Below are 20,824 nucleotides of genomic sequence, written 5' to 3' on the forward strand. Positions count from 1 at the left end.
AAAAAGACAAGTTATCAGTCTCAAAACTGATGTGTGCTCTGTTTATGATGCACTTGAGATATTCTGTGTCCCCCTTGTACCACATTGCTTGGTCAGCTTCCTAATGACTTAAGGTCATTGTATGGGCTTTCTGTTGACCCTTCCCCTTCCCTAAACTACATATAAGATGCTGTACTTCACTGGGTAGGGGTGACACATGTCTAATTCCAACACTCAGGAAGCAGAGGCAGAGGGATCTCTGAGTTCAAGGGCAGCTAGAGCAAGTTCTAGGACTATACAGAGAAACTCTGTCTTGAAGAAGAAAAAAACAAAAACAAAGAACAAAACCAAACAAAGATGCTGTACTTCTTAACAAACTTGTCTGGTATAAGACATAGGTTTCCTATCTTCTATATCTTTTCATCTTCTGGTAGTCTGCCTTAGGACCACTGAGGAATGACTTGCTGGCCTAGGTCAATAATTGTTTAAAAACCACCAAAATAATAAATCTTTTTTAAAAAGTACTTCTCATAAGCCCAACATTACACTTTTTTTTTAAAAGAAAAATGTTAAGACTTTATTCAAGATGTTTATCAGGCATTATAACAAAACAGCAGAGCTTCAGCCTTTGGAATACTGCAGTTCACATCCCTTAGATACACAGTCCGGTATACTATTAATTACACTCATTCCAGAGAGACTCAGAAATAACCTAGAGGAAGTGTGCACAGTCACAATCCGGAACATCAGCTCTTCAAGCGTACACTGTCAGAGGATGAAGCACATCTTCGACCATGTCTAATACTTCAAATACTGTGCAAGGAGAAGAACCGGGGACAGCTACGTGATGGTTGTAATTGACAAGCACTCTTAATACAAACACATGGACAGTTTACCACAGAGAACATACATATCAAAGCCAGCAAAGTGAGAAGCTATTCACACAAACTCAGAGGCGTTATGACTAAATCTCCAGTTAATGAGCATGAGACCGAACCTCACCTCTTCAGAAATTGGGCATGTGCTCCATGGAGAGTAACTCAAAGCTGAGACAAGTAGACTTTCGAGCTAGCAATTTGTAAACAGCCTGTGTCTTAAGTCAGTAAACTAGAAACATTCATTTATCTTGTGTAGACAGCACCACACCTCTACATGTTCAGGGTCATTCACATATGTCAGTCTACATACAGATGCACAGCTTGTCAGTCTACATACAAATACACAGCTTGTCAGAAAAGTAAACAGTTCTCAAGAAAGAAGACAGCTGCGTTTGGCTGTACAGTGAGTGTCTTTAAGAGAGGAAACAACTTCTTAGTCAACACTTGAAGGAAAAATAGTTACATTTACAATAAGACAACGATTTAGATACCTTAATATTTTAAATCTTGAGCAAGAAGTAATACAGCATGTCTGAGAGGAGTGCTTCAAACCGGGTTTTGGCATGGCTGAGTACAAACTTGAGAGCCTAGATGTGTTATGACTTCCTGTTGAAAAACAATGAAAATATACTAGGACTTAAACTGTCCCTAAAGCTGTTTATTATTTCGGAGGAGGGGGTGGTGCAAAGCTGCTTCTTTCAGGCATTCCTGCACCTCTTTCTCTTCGTCCAGATACTGACACGGTCGTACGTGTTAAAGGTATCATTTCTCCTGTCTGGAGCTGTTGGGTGAGTTTGAAGAAGACAGATGCTTTTCTTAATGGGTTCAGATGGGTACAGGGCACAGGCAGAATATTTACCCTCAGTCATCAGCTCTTGGGTTAGTTCCTGAGGGTTAGTTCTAAATACAAAATCACCTTCAGAAAATTCCATTAGGTGTATCTGGCAGCAATGAACTCCAACTGAAACCCTTCGTGAAATGGCCAAGGCCCAGCCAGTGTAACAGTCTCCCAGTGCATGTTTGCATAGCTCAGTATCAGAGGGGTTTGTAATTGAGCCTGTTTGCAGTCGGCTGACAGTTCTACGTGGTATACAACACTATTTCTCTAGCCTTCGGGGCATAGCTGTGAACAAACATAATCCGAATAGGAGTAACTGGATTGTGACCACTGCATGCATTACATGGAAAGAAAACACCAACTCTATGCACAAATAGACTAGCCCTACGATTTGGCTCAGCTATCAAGAGGAGAGAGCAGCTCCCTCAGAACGCAATGTTATCTAAGTCAGAGAATTGTCAAAATTCTCAGTGCAGTCCTGGCTTGTATAAAACATCCATGAAGACATGGAGTGAGCATGAGTGTCAGTGCATCCTGTCAAATTCCACACAAGCCAGAAGGTAGCAAGAGCCACAGCTGCCTGTGGCTTAGCCTCAGTCATCCCTAGACCCCGCCTTCTGGCAGGCATTTGAGATTTGAGTGTTTCATGTTTTGAGCATGTCTGTAATAGAACCTAGTTGTAGGCTTTTCTCTTTGCTTAGTGTACTCTAAAACAAGGTGCTCAGATGTAGGCTTCTTCTCCTGGAGCAATCAGCCACAGCACTGGTCCCTGAAGGAGAAACTCTCGTGCCAAGTGCTTCTGAGATACTTGCAATTCTGCCAGCAGCTGAGTCTCCACCCCCCAAACAGCTGTGCTAAGGGTGAGCCTGCCTGCCTGAAGCAGTACCAGTGCTCCCTGAAGGGCTTGGAAGCTTCTGCCCTTGAACCCAAAGGGCAGGAAAGGTGAGGTTAGGTACAGCACAACAAACCTCTTAGGACAGCCAGGGCCCCAGATCTGAAGAAGCCGCACTCGTACTCTTCCTTCCTCTTCCTTGATGCCTACCAACCTTCTTCCCTGTTGCTGGAACACTGTACTCCTCCTGCCTCAGCTCTGCCTACTTACACACAGCCATCAGAAGCCCATGGCCATCTTCCTGCAGGAGAAGGGATGCCCTACAGACACTGGCTTTGTAAGCAGGTTGGAGACATTGCCTAGAATCAAAATGTTTGTCTATGTTTTTGTTTTTGCAGCTTTCTCACCAGAACTTCTGGCAGCCCTTGTGAGTTCATTACATTAAGCTCAAAGCTGTAAATATATACACCATAGTCCAATGTATTAGTACCAAGAACAACAAAAGGGTTTTAAAAAAGATCACTTCGTTTGCATTTACAGGACTAAAAACTATGCAACAAATAAATTACAAATGTACATCTCAGCAGCATCATGGAAAGAGTGCTTATACATCTAAAAACACTGTGGCCACAATGACAATCCAATTGTGGAAAATTCCTAACCCCAGAAGACATAAAGGTCACCCTCCACCACCACCTTTTCCCTTTAGCCTCTCCCCAGCAGGAACAAAAAGGAAAGAAAACAGAAAATTCTTAAAAGGCAGAAGAGGGGAGTAAGTAAAGGCCATGTCTTGGGGCTGCACACTCAAAGCACACCCAGCCTGCGGATTTCCATGTACTAGCGACTAGCTCTTTAAGGCAGAGGAGAGACAGACATCTGTGGATCCGGTGCTGTTGGCTCATCTCACGTGGTTTCAGTGGCCGAGGATGAGGTACTTTTCTTCCTGAAGCGGGATCGAAGGGTTCTAGGCGGTGCCTGATAGAGAAAGCAGAGAGAGGATGTCCTCCATGGGGCTTGAGGGTGGATTCTTGGGGAACAGCATGGGGCAGGGATACTTGGGCCGGCTCCCTCTGTTGGGTAGAGCTGGGTTCCCCACAACAGCTGAGGTGAGCCCCTGGGAAGGCCACCACACCTTCCTGAGTCTGAAGGGAAGGGCATGCAGAAGGGCATGTCTTCCTTGTTTCAATGAGTTGAACAAGGGACAGCTTCAGCCCTTTGCTGATTTCTATATTTCCTTTGGGAACTGTTTTCTGGTGTGTGCTTCAAACTTCCAGTCCTCATTCTAGACATGAAACCTTTTACTCTCCAGCAAGCCACACCTGGAAGGCCAACACTATCTCATCTCCCTGAAGATGACTGTGGAGATCTTTTCTCTCAGGGGAGGCACAAACCACAGGAGGCATTACGATAGAAATGAAAGAAAGACTCTTGGTCCTAATCCACTGTTCACAGCCCTAAGCTTTCCTGTAAGGACAGAGAACTTTTCCACTATCCTTTCACACTGCTGTCCCCTCTGACTGGAAGCCATATTCTTGTATTCTAGTCCCCTTGAGCATCAGCTTCAAAGTCACTTGTCTAGGAGACCCTGTGACTCTGGCCTCTTCCTGACCACACACAGCCACCTTTGTCTCTCATAGTAGTTTGGCTAGTGTTGTTCATTCATTTGAGACAGGATTATTCTAAGTAGCTCAGGGTGGCCACGAGATCATTTTGTATCCCAGGCTAGCCTCAAACTTGTGGTGATCCCCCTGCTTCAGCCTTCCAAGTGTAGTGTTGACATTAAAGATGTGCTCCACACAGGGCTGAGTGTTTGTTTCCCTCCCATACTGGAGCATTGATCACAGGGTACATACATTGCTAAACAAGTACCCTACCCACAAGATGTATACCTCCAGCTCCTTTTCCTCATAGTGCTTTGCATATGCGCCACAGCAGAGGGCTTAGTATCCAAGCCAGGGTATGGAATATCTCCCTCCACTGCCCATCAGACTGAACTTCCTGAGGCCTGTGTCCCCTCCACCACCATCTCCTGGTGACTGACTGGCTCAGTGCTCCCCCAGATGACTCAGATCATTGCCTCACTGGTAGGGAATGTTCACTTCTCACTTCTAGATGTTGCCTGAGACCATGGCAATAAAATCTCCCTCTTTAGGCACCCGCCTCTTGGCCATTACAGTAAACAGGAGAGCTATGTGCAAAGCTTTAAAACCACAGCTAGGTGTGGTGATGCACACCTGTGATCCCAGTATTCAGGAGGTAGAGGCAGGAGCATCAGGTGTTCATGGCCAGCCTCTACTACAGAGAAAGATCGAGGCCAGATTGGGCTATAGAATGAGACCCTGTCTCAAAAACAACAGTAACAAAACTCCAAACAAACAAAAACCAACAACAATCCCTTGGGCTCTGGGATATTTAGAGATTTAGAGTGAACTCTCCCATCATGAGGTTTCCCAGATCCTGAGGCCAGATAGGACTCATCCAGTACCCAGAACTAATCCTCACTGACTGGTTGGAGACATAGCTCAGCGGTAGAATGTTTGCCTAGCATATATGGGTGGCTCTGTTTTGATTCCTAGCACTGGAGAAGGGAGGGGGAAAGAATATATGAGAGAATATGAAATGATCCATCTTGTCCAGGAATGTGAGGAACCCCTATATCTGAGGTGGCTGTAGCTTCTGTCTCAGAGACAACAGGAATGCTGGGATTCCAGGCTTATGAAGGGGAATGTTTCTGAGCATCTCATCCGATTCTCACCAGGGCCTCCAATTTTGTATGTGACAGGAATCATGACTTTTTCACAATGGACCCTCAGGCCAGAAGGTTCAGTAGATAAAGAATCAGAAAGGAACTGAGTGGCTTTTCCCTGAGCCTGTGACTAGTAACTCTCCACCTATGTCACAGAACACAGCCTACGAGTCACAGGCATGGTCCTTCTGCTGCCAAAACACTGACTATATCCACAGTTGCTCATAGTGCTAAGTATATTGTTTTCTGATAACGTTAAAGAACTGGCACTGGGGAAATAACTCATCTGGTGAGGCACTTACTGTCCTGGACTCCATGGGTGGCTGTATATACACGAGTGTACACACACGCACGCACACACACAGAGATCTTGGCTGGTAGCTGGTGGTTTGTCCTACCTGTTTGATGGAGGGAATACTCAGAGAGTGTTGGATATCACATGTGATGCCATTCTCAGGACACCCAGATCTCTAGTGCAAACACATGCTCTAGCCTATACCCACAGACACCATGTACCTCCAGGGGCAACTCGGTCCTCCTCGGTGCCTTATACTTGTATATGAACTCCAACAGGTCCTCCTCCTCCTCCTCGTCAGAAAACGCCAGTGGGTTTCGGACCTGGTGGGGCTCCCATGACTTCACACCACCCTCATTCACATCTCCCTCAACCACTTAATGTCCATCTAACAAAGGAGAGAAAGGATAGCGAGAAGGGGGTCAGTGTGGGAGGGCGCAAGGGTGGGCAGGAAGGGTGATTAGGTACACAGCACAACAAACCTGTTAGGACAACCAGGGCCCCAGATCTGAAGAAGCCCTACTGTCATTAGGGGGACTCAGGAAAGTGAAGGTGTAAGTGGATCAACTGTAGGCTCAGAAGCCTTTGAACAGCTCCCAGGAAGACGGGAGAAAGACACTTCCTTAACTCTGAGACTTGCCATGCCTGTGAGTGGACACCGAAGAGTGCCCAGGAAAAAGCCTTCTCTGAAGACAAGAGCTGTGCCTCTGAGGGGTGATGCTTTCTAAATCGTACACACAGGTATGTTGACAGTGCAGTACCCTTGTCTATGCCGCACCAGGCATTCTGTAAGAGACCTTCAGCTGAGCTATGCAGATTTTTCGTTTCAAAATACCTGGTGCTAGATAGCAGAGGACCCTCAAATAGATGCAAAATCTGAATGTATCCCCCACCCCACCCCCATGTGACAGCAAGATTCCTACTTCAGTCTAACTTGAATGAGCTATAGGCAAAGCTCCAGAGTTAAGTTGGCCCATTGAATGCAGCCATGTTACTGAGCCAGAATGTCCTAGCTTAGGCAGTATGTAAATTATTTTCTGCCGTACCCAGTTTATCTGGCATCCATGGACACATGGTTCTATTCTTGGTATGTTATTTTCATCCAGAACATCGTTCTATTCTTGGTATGTTGCCTTCATCCAGAGTTACAGAAGGTAGAGCTAGAGGGCCCACAACTCATCCAGTTCCACCACTCTGAGGTCTACAGACAGAAACCTGGGCTCTTGTTGGGGATACCCTGCTACTGCTTCTAAAGTCCTATTCAGCCGCAGAACTGGCTCTAGTCTATCACCAGAGGGCTGGTTGCTGTGTAACAGCAGCCAGGATGAATAAACTAAAGGCTGCAACTAAGCGCTTTTCCAGTTTCCACTGCTGTGCTCCATGGAAGCCAACAGGGGGCAGCATGAGTACACAGCTGCTGTCAGCGGGCCTTGCAGGGCTGAGCCGTGGGTGGAAAGCCAACTGCTCAGGCTGTGCCTTGTCAGGGCCTGACATCATAAATTTGCCTTGGATTTTTTTTTTTTTATTTTCTTTCTTCACTTTGTGCTTCTCTCAGTCTGTTTACTCCAAGTATAGTTGCTTTCTTGTCCTTTCCTGCCTGAATCAAATCAGCTTGTTGAACTTTGAGAACAGTAACCTCACCTTTCTTGACACTCTGGTCTTCCAAAGCTGCCTTGCCCTGAGCCCCGAATAAGTCTTAGCATCTATACCCTGCATATGGCATATCCTGCCACATGTCCTGGGTCTCTTGTTGGCCACACTGTCTCAGCAGAAAACGTCCTGAGTTGTGAGGTTGTGGCTACTCATCCCTTGTTCTATGAGTGTCGGAGGAAGGACTGGACGTTCATCTGGTACTGCTAGTCTAATAAGCTAAACGGAAGCCTGCTGCCATCTTAGACAGTTCAACTCTGCTCCACAGCAGAGCATGGCACTTGCTAACCAGGACATTCCTCTGGACACAGATTCCTCCTGCCTGGGAAGAAGAAGAAGGTCCAGGCCTAGTTAGGACCCAAGGCTCCCAGGCCAAAGTAAAAATGCAGAAGCATCCTGGCTAGCTCCACCCAGCAAAAAACTGGATCTTCTGTTGGAATTCATCCTGGAGTTGGAGTTCATCCTGGCTGAGTCTAGACCTCTGAACAGGTGTGGGCTGTTTCCCTTAAGTGAAGAGTTTCCCCTACCAGTTGTTATGGGCAGCATGTTAACCCTGAGACACAGCAGGATCCTTGGGAATATAATTCCTCAGTCCGCCCACCAGAATGCACTGACGCTGAGCTTCCAAACCGCACACTAACCACAACAATAATAAGCACCTCATAGGTGGGCATGCATGCCAGAAACCCTAACGCTGGGAAATGGAGGCAGAAAAACCTCTTTGGGTTAGCCTGGGCCACATAGTGAGTTCCAGGCCAGTCTGGGCTCCAGTGTGGAGACCCTGTCTCAGACACAAAAGCAAAATAAAACAAAGAAAGAAACAAAAATCAGTGCCCATCTTAACAGGGCTTTGTGCACACTCTCCACTGCAACCTTGAACAAGAAGTGTATTTTGAAAAGAAGTAATCCTGTGACTCCCAAGAGTGGAGATCATTCCAGATATCTAGGCAGGAGTGGAAGTCTGACCTGATCTGGGCAGAGGCAGGGAGCAAAGGAGGCCAGTGTGGGTGGCTAGGGACAGAAATAGCTATAGATGGAAAAAGCACAGAGCCCCGCCTAAAAACCAGCCCAACTGTTAGGATGGTCCCTGTATGTCTGTCAAGCGTGTCGTTGGTATTTACTATTTTATTTTTACTTTTCTGAATTCTGGAAATCAAATCCAGGCCATTGAACATGCCGGGCAGATGTTCTACCACTAAGCTGAATCCCTAGTCCCTTGTTTGTATAGTCTGCATCACTCTTGGGACAGAAAATAAACATGGACAGCCACACTTATAAGTGTCTGTGCACTGTGGACGCTGGTTAACTGTATTTCCCTCTTCAGTGGGTGTGAGGAATGACCAGGCGGCATGCATTTACAAATTTCTCCTGACCCTATCTTTCTTCCTTCTCACCTCCCACTTCCATCTTCTTCTTCTTACTTTGATTCACTGTTTCACACACACACACACACACACACACGCACTCACACATGCACACACACGAACACACGCTCACACACGCATACATAACATATATATGCATATATATATACATACATACACACATACATGCATATATATACATACATACATACACACATACTTTTTGGAACAAGCAGCAGAGTAAATAAGAAGTATGTCACATTGGATTTGTCCACATTGAGGGGTGACACCAATCTAAGAATCAAAGACAGTGAGTGGGCAGGACACTACAGAGTGTACCTGTAGATCTGCATAGACTCATGACCTAATGCATCCTTTGCCTTAACAGTGGCTAAGACTCCTCGACCCCAAGGACTTGTGTGAGAATGTGCTCTCCCATAACAGGTCCTCCCGACCCCTCAGCAAGGGCACCCCAGGCCTGGAGCTCACTGGGCTGTCATGGCTGGGTGAAGGTTGGTGGTTTCTAGTTAAAGACAGGGGTCCCTGTTGTCTTCCACAAGAGGGCACCTGTATGTGTTAGTGTCGGCTCAGCACTGGAGGATGGATAGGAGGGGCTGGGTAGTCTCAGTCCTTTAAAGACCTGAACAGGTCTGCCAGCCTCAGGCGCTGAGCCACCCACCACAGTGCAGCACGGCCCCCAGGTTAGCATCCATCCCACACGGCACACATTAGTGATGCAAGACCGCAGATGTGATGGAAGGACATGCCTGTCTGAACACTTACATCCAGGATCCCAGCAGTCACCAAAGAGAAAAGAAAGAACACCCTGTTAGAGAAGGGGCTTTGGAATGAAACCCACATGTACTTAAATTTATGCTCTGCATACTTGACTTTAAAAAGGGCCTGATACACCTTTCTGACTGATGACAGGCAGCTCAGGGAGGAAGAGAAAAAAAAAGGGGGGGAGGAAAAGTGGCATACAGGAAGCAGCTACAAAGAGACAGAAATATGCAGGAAACAGCAGGGAGCTGACTGACAATCAGAATGAAGCAGAGAGGTAGAGAGAGAATGGTCTGGTGTCAGGGAGGCACAGATTAGAATGGGTCCTCACTAACAACTGCTGCTTGCTGGGCTCTGAGCTCTAATGTCATGGCTGTCACTGCCCTGTAAGGTGACTGTCAGCCCCCAAACTCCCAATTTCCCTTTCTCCACTGTCTGAATTAAGACCTGGGTTTGCAAATCCTTTAGAAAGTTCAGTCTCTAAGGATGACTAGACCCTTCCCATAGTTCTGGACTGAACACCATTCCACAGGACACAATTTCAGGGGATCACCCAAGACCCCCTGGAATCCTCTCAAATGGTGCTGAAGCTTGAGATCAGTTTCCAGCCCCAGGTGTACACCAAGCACTTACAGCTCGTGCGCTCAGTGCGCAGGCTCATCTGCCAGCACTTCCCAGTAGAGCGTCCTTCACTGGCAGAGAGCTGAAGGCACAACAGGAAAGAAGGGAGAAGGAGGCCCAGAGAGTGGAGAGTTGTTCCTAAGGACATAGAGGGTCCCACTGTGGAGGAATCATGGATGGGGCCCTTGCAAGGAGCTCGAGGGGGCAAGAAGAAGATTCCAGACATCTAGTGGATGACAGCAGGACCCTAGGAGAGCAGGGCCTGCAAAAGCCAGTGCTTGGGTCAAAGCTGCCAGGCCTAGACTCCAAGCAGAGCCATCCCCACCGGATATTTTCAGCTATTTGCTACTAGTTGTTCTACTCCTCCCAAACTGCCATCCATTCTTAGCCCCGCTGCAGTGGTCTGCAGAATGTGCAGATCCTTACCGTCTGCTGGATTAATTGTCTGGCACACAGACTTTGACTATAAAACTACTGGTGTCCTCATAGGTGAAGGTATCTTAGAGGCAGGGGGAAGAGTGGATCACAAAGAATGGGACATTAACCAACCCAGTCCCCAGGTGATACTATCCTGGATCATGGCACTTAAAAGGCAACATGTAGAATGGGGGACAGAAATGTCCATGGCCATCTGGGGACAATGAAGAGTTGTTTCCCAGAAACTAGGAAGTCTACCAGGCCTATGTACCAATGTCTAGCAATGGGAGTCCTCAGTTTCCAAGATGGACTGGGAGGCCCCAGTTGGACATGGGCTGCCAAAGACTGGGTGAGCCAAATGCTGCTCTCCCACTGTGTCCCTGCTTAGTGCTGCTGTCTGTCACTTGTCTTGGACTTATGGCTTTTAAAACCCAATACCCTCCCTAGCCCGTGATGCTCCTAGCCCAGGCAAAGTGGAGGCGCATCTTGTGAGAGTATAGTAGGCCCCAGAGAGCCACAGCTCCACCAGCCGTGGTCACACACAGAGAGCAGCAACATCAAGGGGTCCTGTCTGGAAGTGGGAGACCCAGAATCCTGGGTTCATCCGGCTATCACAGCCTTTAAAAATAGTAGCCATGGGACAGAGAGATGGCTCAGTGAGTAAAGGCACCTCCTGCCAAGCCTGATGATCTAAAACTCATGTTGTGGGAAGCGAGAATCAACTCTCCCAAGTTTTTCTCTGACTTCTACATAGAGGCTAGGGCACACATGATCTCATATAACCCTTCATACACAAATAAAGAATATAATAAAATACAGTCACCCTTCAAAAGCCCCTTGTAACAGCCGTTTCCATTATAATGCAGGGAGGAAAGCAGGGACCTTTATCTCTATTTTGTGGTGAAAAAAACAAAACAAAACAAAACAGGCTCAGAGCAGTTAGGTGACTCACACAAAGTTGCACAGCTAGTAAGTGGCAAGACGGAGTTCTTTTAGTAGGGCCAGAATCCCCTAAAAACTCAGGGCTTCCTCCCTTCAGAGGATCATGGCAAGTCCCTCTGTCCTCAGGACCCACTGCAATGGGTGTGCACCACTATATGTTGGCTTAAAGATTCACACATACGTCTCTAACATTTCTTCTAAGAGGCTGGATAATTCTCTCATGGAACACAGGTTTGGCAGGTGACTCACAGCCATCAAGCAGGCTGAGTGCTAACTTGACTTCAAAGGCAAAGTCATTCACTCTGGGCCGAGCCACTGGCCATGTTTCAGTACTCTCCAAGAGCTTGAGAGAGGCCCAGATGGGAAGGAACTCCAGGCAGTGGCCTCTGGAGCCTTCTTGGGGGGTGGATCTGCTGTGTCTCAGTCACACCTTCAGCTGACTGAGCCCAGCCAGCATTCTGACTGCAGCTTCTAAAGGGGTTGGGCCCCAGACTGTAAGACAGTAGTTTTGCTTCCCCTAAGGGTCTTGTCCCACACCTGACCATCCGGCTGAAAGGGAGCCCTGAGGTCAGGGTCCAGCACTTGGTTAGCGACCCCTGAAGCAAGCTGAATCCAGCAGGCTGCAGGCAGGCTGGCTGCTACTCACCTTTCCGGGTCCTGCAGGCGGAGCAGCAGGTACACACTGTGGGAATCGATCGGGTGAGGGGCGCTGTCAGAGATAGCCCCCACCCAACAGGAACCAGGCCCCAGCAACCAGGGAGGCCCCAGGGGAGTGTACAAATCCCAGAAAGAGGGAGATTTTTATTGACACTACAGAGTGGAAAGGGATCATCTCTGATTCAGCTTCCTCTAGGGTCAGGCCCCGATTCCCGCAGCTCTGAGGTGGTGAGAGCTGTTTAAGTTTCTCCTGGGAATAACTATCCTTCCCCCAAACCTCTCATAGACCTTTTGATTCAGAGTCCTCCGGGAAACCTCCGTAGACTATAGTAGGTGCTCACTAAATCCATGCTGACCCAGTGACTCTGAAGCTATAAAAGTCTCAATGGACACTTTCTGGTGGCTGGTGGCAGCCATTCGAGGTGTTATCCCTCCCTCTCAGTTCAGATTGCAGAGAGGGCAATCAGTCCCTGCCTGCCCTAACCCTTCAAGCCAGAGGGCAGACACCAGGTAGGTCACTCAGCTCTGGAGTGTGGCCCAGCCTCACCCTGAGTGCTGAAGGTGGCAGCAAAGAATTCTGCTTCTCCATCTCCAGTGCTTGGATAGTGTGCTCTCCTATGCCTTGTGCACGGCCATTTGCATGCTAGGCATGTGGCAGGCAGGTGGAGGTCGGTTGGAGAGGAGGGCACACACCCAGCCTCTGTTTGCTAGAAGCTTGCAGGCAGAGTAAACACAGCAGTAGAGTTTCTGTGTCTTGTTCTCCTTTCTTTCTTTCCTTGGGATACAGAGAGCCAATTGCTCTCCTCCTTGGTCCTCCTCCGACCATCTTCTGTTTCCTGGACCCACGCCGTTGCTTTTATCCAGCACCTCACTAACTCTGCTTCCCCCAAGGAGCGTGAATTTCAACATCTACACACATCCCTTTGCTTAACTGTGCTCTTGCAAACTCTATATTCTTTTGTATAATATGTATATTGTGTGTATGTATGTGTGTGTACATGTGTGTGGGGTGAGCCCACCCCTGCTTGTGAGTGTAGAGGTGAGAGCTTGGTGTGGTTTCTTGTCTTGCTCCTCACTTTATTTTTTTGAGGCAGGGGCTCTCACTGAACTTGGGGCTCACTGGCTCATCTAGACTGGACAAAGTCTCTGGGTCCTTCTGCCAGTACCCTCCAGTGCTGGCATTACAGGCTCATGCTACAGCACCAAGCTTTTACACAGACTCTGTGGGTCCAAACTCAGTTTCTTACGCTTATAAAGTAAGCACTTTACCAGCTGAGCAACTCTCTACTCGCCACTATCACCTATCTGTATCTATCTCTAACTATCTACATACTTACCTATCTATCTATCTATCTATCTATCTACATATCTATCTATCTATCTATCATCTATCTATCTATCTATCTACATACATATCTATCTATCTATCTATCTATCTATCTAGCTACATACCTCTGTATCTATCTACATACCTACCTATCTATTGTTTGAGACAGGCCTCACCATGTAGCCCTAGCCTGGAACTCACTGGTAAATGGGGCTGGTCTTGACCTCACAGAGATTCTCCTGTCTATGCTTCCTGAGTGCTGGGATTTCATCACACCAGGCTATATTTTTCCTTTATATAAATGATTGCATAAGAATCCACTGTGGTTTGTGCATTTCTATAGGGCATTTAGCTTTTAAGAACTACTACATCCATTGATTGAGTCTGAGGCTTCCAGTTGCTTCGTGGCCACTGCCTGCACATACCTTTACCTGTTCCCTCTCCTGAGTTGTCTCAACTCCTACCACCTGTTTGAAGTCTGAAAATGATCTTTATTTTCTTCTCTCTCATTCTCCTCACAATCCTAGACACAAGACAACTAGGACACGATGGAACATTTCCTTCAGAGAAAGCTGAAGGGACGGGGACCTGCTTCCTGCACGAGGTCAAATACTCTGCTGTGACCTAGGCATCGTTCTGAGAAAAGTTCTGAGGCTGGTGCCACACAGAACCGAGGAGAGGAAGTGGGCTCACAGGCATGAGCAGGAACACATGTGGCAGCTGCCTCATGGTGTCGTGCCAGCTTCCCTGTATAGCATTTTCTGTATCCCGTGGGCTTAGTGTCACCTCGCCAGGATGCACTCCTGTGTTTGTGGACTTGGACTCGCAGCCAGTGGGGCCATTTTGGAAGGCTGTGGAATTTTTAGGAGGTGGAATTTTGCAGGAGGAAATGAGTCACAAGGGGCGGGCCTTACGTTTTGATAGACCCCACTTCCAGTTTTCCTGTATCTTGACTTCTGACCCAATGTGCCACAGCCTCACACTCCTGCTGCTGTGCCTTCCTGGCTGTGATGGTCTGTGCCCTCGCTATGAGTAGAAATAAACTCATGTCCCAGTCGATTGCTGCTTGTCAGTTATTTGGTCACAGCAATGAGAAAAACAGCATAGTGAGGCCCAGTTTGCACCCATGCTCCGGGGCTTCTTACTCCATTTTCCTCCCCTGGCATTGGATCCCATGCTGTGGGCAGGGTTGGGAAGGACAGAACAGCCTCAGCTCCAACATGGACATGGGTACTTCTGCCCCACTCCCAGGACCTGATCTACATCTCATCTTTCTGTCTGAAGTAACTTTTGATTTAGGCCCAGAGCAGCAGGGGAGAGTGTGACCTTCCCTGGCCTCCTCATTATGGGCCAGCACCTCCCTCTCTGAAGAGAGGTCTCAGGGTGGCAAAGGATCTCACTACCTCTACCAGCACCAAAACAAACCACCCTAAACCTTCTGTCTATTGCTGGGCTGGAAGCTGTTTCAGGCCCTGGAGGCATCCACATCACCTCTGAGAGCCCGCCAAGCTCCTCATTTCATTCTGAGCCCTGACCTGAAAAGTCTAACAAGAGAAGGTCTGGGCAGGAGGCCAAGATTCTGGTTCTGTGTGGCCTTGGCAGAGTACATGACCTCTCTGGGCCTGCTGTCTCTACTTGGTTCTTTCCTCTAAGACAAAAATAGACTCTTATAGAGAAAGGACGACAGGACTATCTGGGTTCACTTCCCAGCCAAAGCAGGACTCCCTGCCTGCCCTTTCAACTTTGGTGTGGGCTGTCCCAAAGTCAGGGCTCACAGAGAAGCCCAGAGGTCTCCTGAGCCCTTTTGGGATTATAAAGCGCTTTCTTGGATGAGATGGAGACATACTAGAGTTTATAACAATGGCTGCTTACTTCCTACTGGCACGAGGCATGGGCGGCCCTGAGCACCCTGACTTTGCTTATTCCAACTGAATCTTCATAGCCAACGCTCCTCCTCTCCAGTCCTGCCCTGCTTCTAGGGTGAAAACATCTCCCATTAAAAATAAATGAACTTCAAACCTAGGGATGGTGCCCGGTCCTGGTGGGAGGAAGCCGAGGGATACCAAGCAATGTTGATGGTACTGAGTGGGCCTCAGGATGTTAGCATGCCACACCAAGTGCAAGCCCTCAGAGTCAGGTGGGGTCTGTCTGGATCTGGGGCTCAGAGCCCAAGCGCCTTTAGCGGTGCCTCTTACAGTACTCAATAAGGGTCCAAGTGCCCTGGAGGTCCTGGTTTGCATGTTTAAGGGCAGGACAGACACTGGATACATAACTCATATTCCAAAACAGCCCAAGTCCTCCTAGTTCTTTTTAACAAGGAGGGCAAAGGTGGTGACTCGGCACTCCTCCTCCACACGTCCTACTGTCCACCATTTTCTATCAACAGCTCTGCTCTATTCCCGAGTAACTGTCATCTACTAAGACTCCATCTTGGAAACGGGTAGTGCCCGGTCCATATGCTGACCCCCAGAAGCTCCAAGTCCACACGGATAGATTAGATACTGGATTCATACCCTGACCTACACAGCTGGGTCTCACACAAACGTACTGAGACCTCTAGAGACAGGACCAAGATAACACACATTAAACAGGGTTAAGCCCCATCTGGGCAGTCTCATGCCAAGTGCTTAACCATGAGAGGTAGATTTCCAGTCACTGGAAGGACTTGGCCCCCCCAGGAACCTCAGGCCTGGTGTGGTCCTTGGTAGGTGCAGATGTGAGCATGCTCAGTGAGTAGGCGGTCAGAGATGAACTGCAGACAGTGAAGAGGGAGGAGAGGAAATACTCAGGAAGAAGGGAGGCCTATGGTGTCACCAGGCCTGGGGAGTGGGAGAAGGGGGTCATGAGACCTGAGTGTGGGGCTAGAGAGAATAGAAAGCACTCCCAAGGCCCAGACTTGCTCCTGCTCCAGACTTGACCCAGGTACTAGCACCCAACACCCCGATTCCTCAGACAATGATGGAGGAGGAATACATATCTGATGCTAATGACCTAACCCACCCAAGGCACAGTCCCCAGGCCAGCTTCCTGAGCCCTCATGTGCTGTGCTCCTCATCTGGCCTGGGACGATCTCTAACAAATGACTCTGTTGGTGACAGGTCTGTGAGGCAAGGGACACCTTGTGTGCCATCCAATACTGTGCCTCTTAATGACAAAAAGAACAGGGAGTGACCTACCTGAGCTGCTGGCACTCTCTGAAGCACTCCTGGACATCTTGGGCTGGCCATGTTTGCCACTCGACCGTCCAGTCCCTGGCGGAGGAGGGCCTGAGGGAGCAGGAGCACCATCACCCCTGATGGTGGTGAGGTCCTGCATGCTGAAGCTCCGGAGTCTCTCTGACAAGGCACCCTGTCCCTGGACACAACACAAGAGAGTACATGTCAGAGGCCTGACCACAGGCTTATGGACCATGGTAGGAACAGACGTGAGACGTGACAAAGGCTGAGAGACCCTGCTCTGTGAGTAGACAAGACAGAAACAAGTCCTGGTTTACTTCTGTTGAGAGTCCCAGGTATACTTGTTGACAGGTGACTTAGATTTCAGGGCCACCTCTGGGGCTCAGTTATCGCTCCTTCTCCCTTTCAGAGACCCCCAAAGGAAACCTGTAGGTAGTATGACTATCCTGTACGGCTATCCCACCCCCATTTTGTTGTCTGAGATAGGGTCTCATGTGTCCAAGCCTGGCCTCAAACTTTATCAATATTGGAATATAGCTGTTAGGAGATCCTGAACTGATCCTCTTGCCTCTCCTTCCCAAAGGTTAGGATTATGGATAAGGGGCACCACATCTGGTTTATATATCAAAGGGCTCAAACTCAGGATTTTATGTGATGTCAGGCAGGTACTCTGCCACCTCAGCGACATCCCCAGCCACTCTACAGAGATGGCTGGAGGCCTCAGCTTCCCACCAGTAGAAGTAAATATGTGGCCACGTTGTTCTCAGTTCTCGAAATCTGCTTACAAAATCCAAACCTAATATTCTGTGTACCCAGCCCTTCTTCCTAACGCTATAAAAGACACACGGTATTGTTTTAATGCATGACATCAGTAGTTTAAAAAATGTTCTGTGCAGTTGAGATGGTTAACAAAGCACACTTACTTATATTGGCACATGCAATCTCACTGGCACATAAATACCCAAAAGGTGATGAATCAGGAAGGAAGAAATGATACTAAAACAACAATAACAACAACAAAACCTCTGCTGTCGATGTAACCACTTTATATGCTGAAGGCGCTTTGGAGTGAATCTCAGTGTGAATGTTTTCTTTTGTTTAGGAAAGCAAGATCAATGTGTCATAGGGTTGGAAAACAAATCTTCCCTCCACTACTTGGTCCTGAGTGACAGGTCTGTGTGGATGGAATCGAGGTGAAGGCAGAGGGCTGGATGCTGCTTTAGTTGTGCAGGTGTGTCTCAGGGTAGGAGAGACTTGTTAAATCTTGTTGTTGTTTAGAATTGATTTTATCTTATTTTGTATAGTTTTATTTTTTAACTTATTATATGAGACTTTCATACATGCACTTAATGTGTTTTGAGCAAATCCATGGAAGCCCCACTCTTGCCAAGGAACTATTAGCAAGTGATGGCTGCAGGTGGGAGTGAGGGTTTGGGGGAGTCAGGAACTATTAGCAACTGACGGTTGCAGGCAGTAGTGGGGGGAGTCAGTTATTTTCTATAAGTGTGTGTGTGTGTGTGTGTGTGTGTGTGTGTGTGTGTGTGCGTGTGTGTGTGTGTTGGCTGATCCAGAAGAAGTGTCAGATCCCCTGCAGCTGGAGTTACAGGCAGCTGTGAGCTGCTGCACACGAGTGATGAGAACAAACTCAGGTCCTCTGGAAGAGCAACGAATACTCTTAACGACTGAGCCATCTCTCCAGCCAGTTTCCTACAGGAACAAGGTCCCTAGTAGGCTGTCCATGTTCTAGTAGATGGTCCTATACCCATGCACTAAGCAGACTGAGTGGGCTACAAACAAACAAACAAACAAACAGTACATGAAATTTGGAGAGACTTGTTTGGGGCAAGGGCACCTGAGAGCAGGATAGGAGGCTGAAGAGAGACTGGTGTTACTGAGAAGTGTTGGGATTTGGAGTAAGCAGCCGCCAGGCAATGAACTTGGGTGTGCTCTGAATACGGGGGAGCCAGTGGGAACCAGAGAATATGGGACACCAAGGTGACAATGCGTCTTATTTTCACAGTGAAGGGAAGAGTGGTGCCTAGTGGTGCAGGGACTGTGGATAACAAGGTAGGGCTGACTTGACAGCACCAGCAAATCAGCACTGACGGATCCGGCAGCTGCGGCAGGAAAATGAGCAGGAGCCGAACGCACTGGGCAGAGGCTTGCACCATCCAGAGCGGGGCTGGAGCAAGCCTTTTCACTTTATTCAATAATAGAAAAATGATCCACCAGGATGGACAAAGCACAGCCACTTGCTCAGATAAAAAGTCTGAGTGTGACAGGGAACAAAAGCAGGCAAGGGCATAAAAATAATCGAACAGGTTGTATCCATGTATTTAGGAATGTCTATACACACAGTAATGATAATTAAAAAGAGGCCATACATTTAAAAGAGTGGATATGGATACATGGAAGAGGTTGGAAGGAGAACAGGAAAGGAGGGAGATATCTAGTTACATCATAACCTCAAAAAATTGTAACAATGATAAGAACAACAAAATCATAAACAACCACAACAAAAGGAGTGAGCTGGGGAGGGGCAAGCACAAAGGGGCTAGCATAAGGTTACACGCTACACTGAAAAGCGGATCTGGCTGATTCTTAACCTACCAAAGATACAAAAACCATGTCTCAAGGAAACAAACGACAATGTCACGAAGGGCATGGTGGCTCACATCTGGAATCCCAGCATTTGAGAGTTGAGGCAGGAAAACTGTCACAAGTCTGAGGCTATCCCCAGTAGCATAATTCTAGGCCAACCTGGGCTACACAGTGAACTTTATTCCCCCAAAGCCAACAACAAACATAAATCACAAACAGGAAATGATTTAAATAACCAAATATATACAGTTAGAACCATTAGTCTGTAAAAATGTAAAGTATTCCATCCTTAGGCTAGCCACCGTGTAGAGCGAGCCAGAGTCAGGTGCTTCAGAAGGCCAGCTAAGGGCCTGGAGAGGTGGCTCGGTGGCTAAGAGGAGCTGAGTTCAGTTCCCAGCACTCATGTCAGGAGCCTCACAATTGCCTGTAACCCCACCTCCAGGAGGATCCGACACTTCTGGCCTCCAACACTGCCACACAAATGTGCACCCCACCCCGCAAACAAAAACATGTGCACACATACACACATAATTAAGCAAAATAAATCTTTAAAAACCGAAGTTTTTATTTTATTTTTGAAGCCAACTGAATGATGACTGTTGCTGCTGCCTGCCACATCTAAGTTGGCCATTGAAATGAGTGAAAGAACAGACAGTGTGTGGCCAAAGGGACCGGGTGAGGTTCATGACCCCAAGTCCAGATAACGGCCAGGGACCAACTCTATCAGCATCTTCCAGATCTTGTAAATGCTCTGCAACAGACCTGAGGGAAAACAGCAGTCGGCAGGATCTGCCCATTTAGCAAATGGCTCACTTTCACTCAGAGAAGCCCAGCCAGGGTAGCTCCAATATCACCAGCATCAGGAAGATTTCAAGTGTCAAGGGTTAGGAAAGAGGAGATAAAGATGGCTCAGTGCCAAGCTAGTCCTGTGCTGGAGGGAACCGCAGAAGCATGGGAACACGAGCCCTGGAAACAAATTGGAACAGCTGGAGACGTCTGAGACCAACAGGCCTCTCATTTGAAAACCCCTTAGCCCAGGCTCAGGCTCAATTCAACCTCATCCTTATTTACCTTCCTGGAGCCCTACTTGAGCTGTGCTTGGAAGAACCCCCATCTTGTTATTTGGGAGCTGTCATCTTCTGGAACATCTTCTGGCTGCCACATTGGGTTCCTTACTTTGGGAAAATAATTCTGGCTTTGTATTTTGGAAAAAGCATAATAGCCTGGCAGTGGCGGCACATGCCTTCAGTTCCAGCACTTGAGAGGCAGAAGCAGGTGGATCTCTGAGTTCGAGGCCAACCTCAAACTCCACTGTGACCACAGTGGAAGACACTGAGAGCCAACCATTCAAATATCTTTCTAACCTCCCCGCCTCCCTCCCTCTCTCTCCAGGATCCCACTATACAGCCCTGGCTGGCCTGGAACTTACTATGTAGACCAGTCTGGACTTGAACTCACAAAGGTCTATTTGTGTCTGTTTCCTGAGTGCTGGTATTAATACCTGGCTATTCTTTTTCTTTTCAATATGTACACATATGGATTGCAGGCAGGTGTACTGGGACATGTGTATATTTGTGTGTGTGTGTGTGTGTGTGTGTAGGTCAGAATACCTTAGCCTGTGCTTCTGTTCTTATCTATCTATCTATCTATCTATCTATCTATCTATCTATCTATCTATCTATCCATCCATTTATCTATCTACCTCTACAGAGCTCTGAGTG

General features: G+C 47.8%; 1 protein-coding gene across 1 annotated transcript in view; it reads right to left on the reverse strand.

Moving 5' to 3' along the window:
• Window positions 1–527: 527 nt before the first annotated feature.
• Reep1 (receptor accessory protein 1) overlaps window positions 528–20,824 on the reverse strand; it is a 104,566-nt gene continuing 84,269 nt past the window's right edge. The window contains exons 6-7 of the mRNA XM_028762385.1: window positions 16,503–16,680; window positions 528–3,502 (exon numbers count right to left, since the gene is read on the reverse strand). Of these exons, the coding sequence (XP_028618218.1) occupies window positions 3,492–3,502; window positions 16,503–16,680 (189 nt within the window). The 3' untranslated portion in view covers window positions 528–3,491. The remainder of the gene's footprint in view (window positions 3,503–16,502; window positions 16,681–20,824) is intronic.

This window comes from Grammomys surdaster, unplaced genomic scaffold (genome assembly GCF_004785775.1).
Source record: "Grammomys surdaster isolate TR1022 unplaced genomic scaffold, NIH_TR_1.0 133, whole genome shotgun sequence".
NCBI lineage: Eukaryota > Metazoa > Chordata > Mammalia > Rodentia > Muridae > Grammomys > Grammomys surdaster.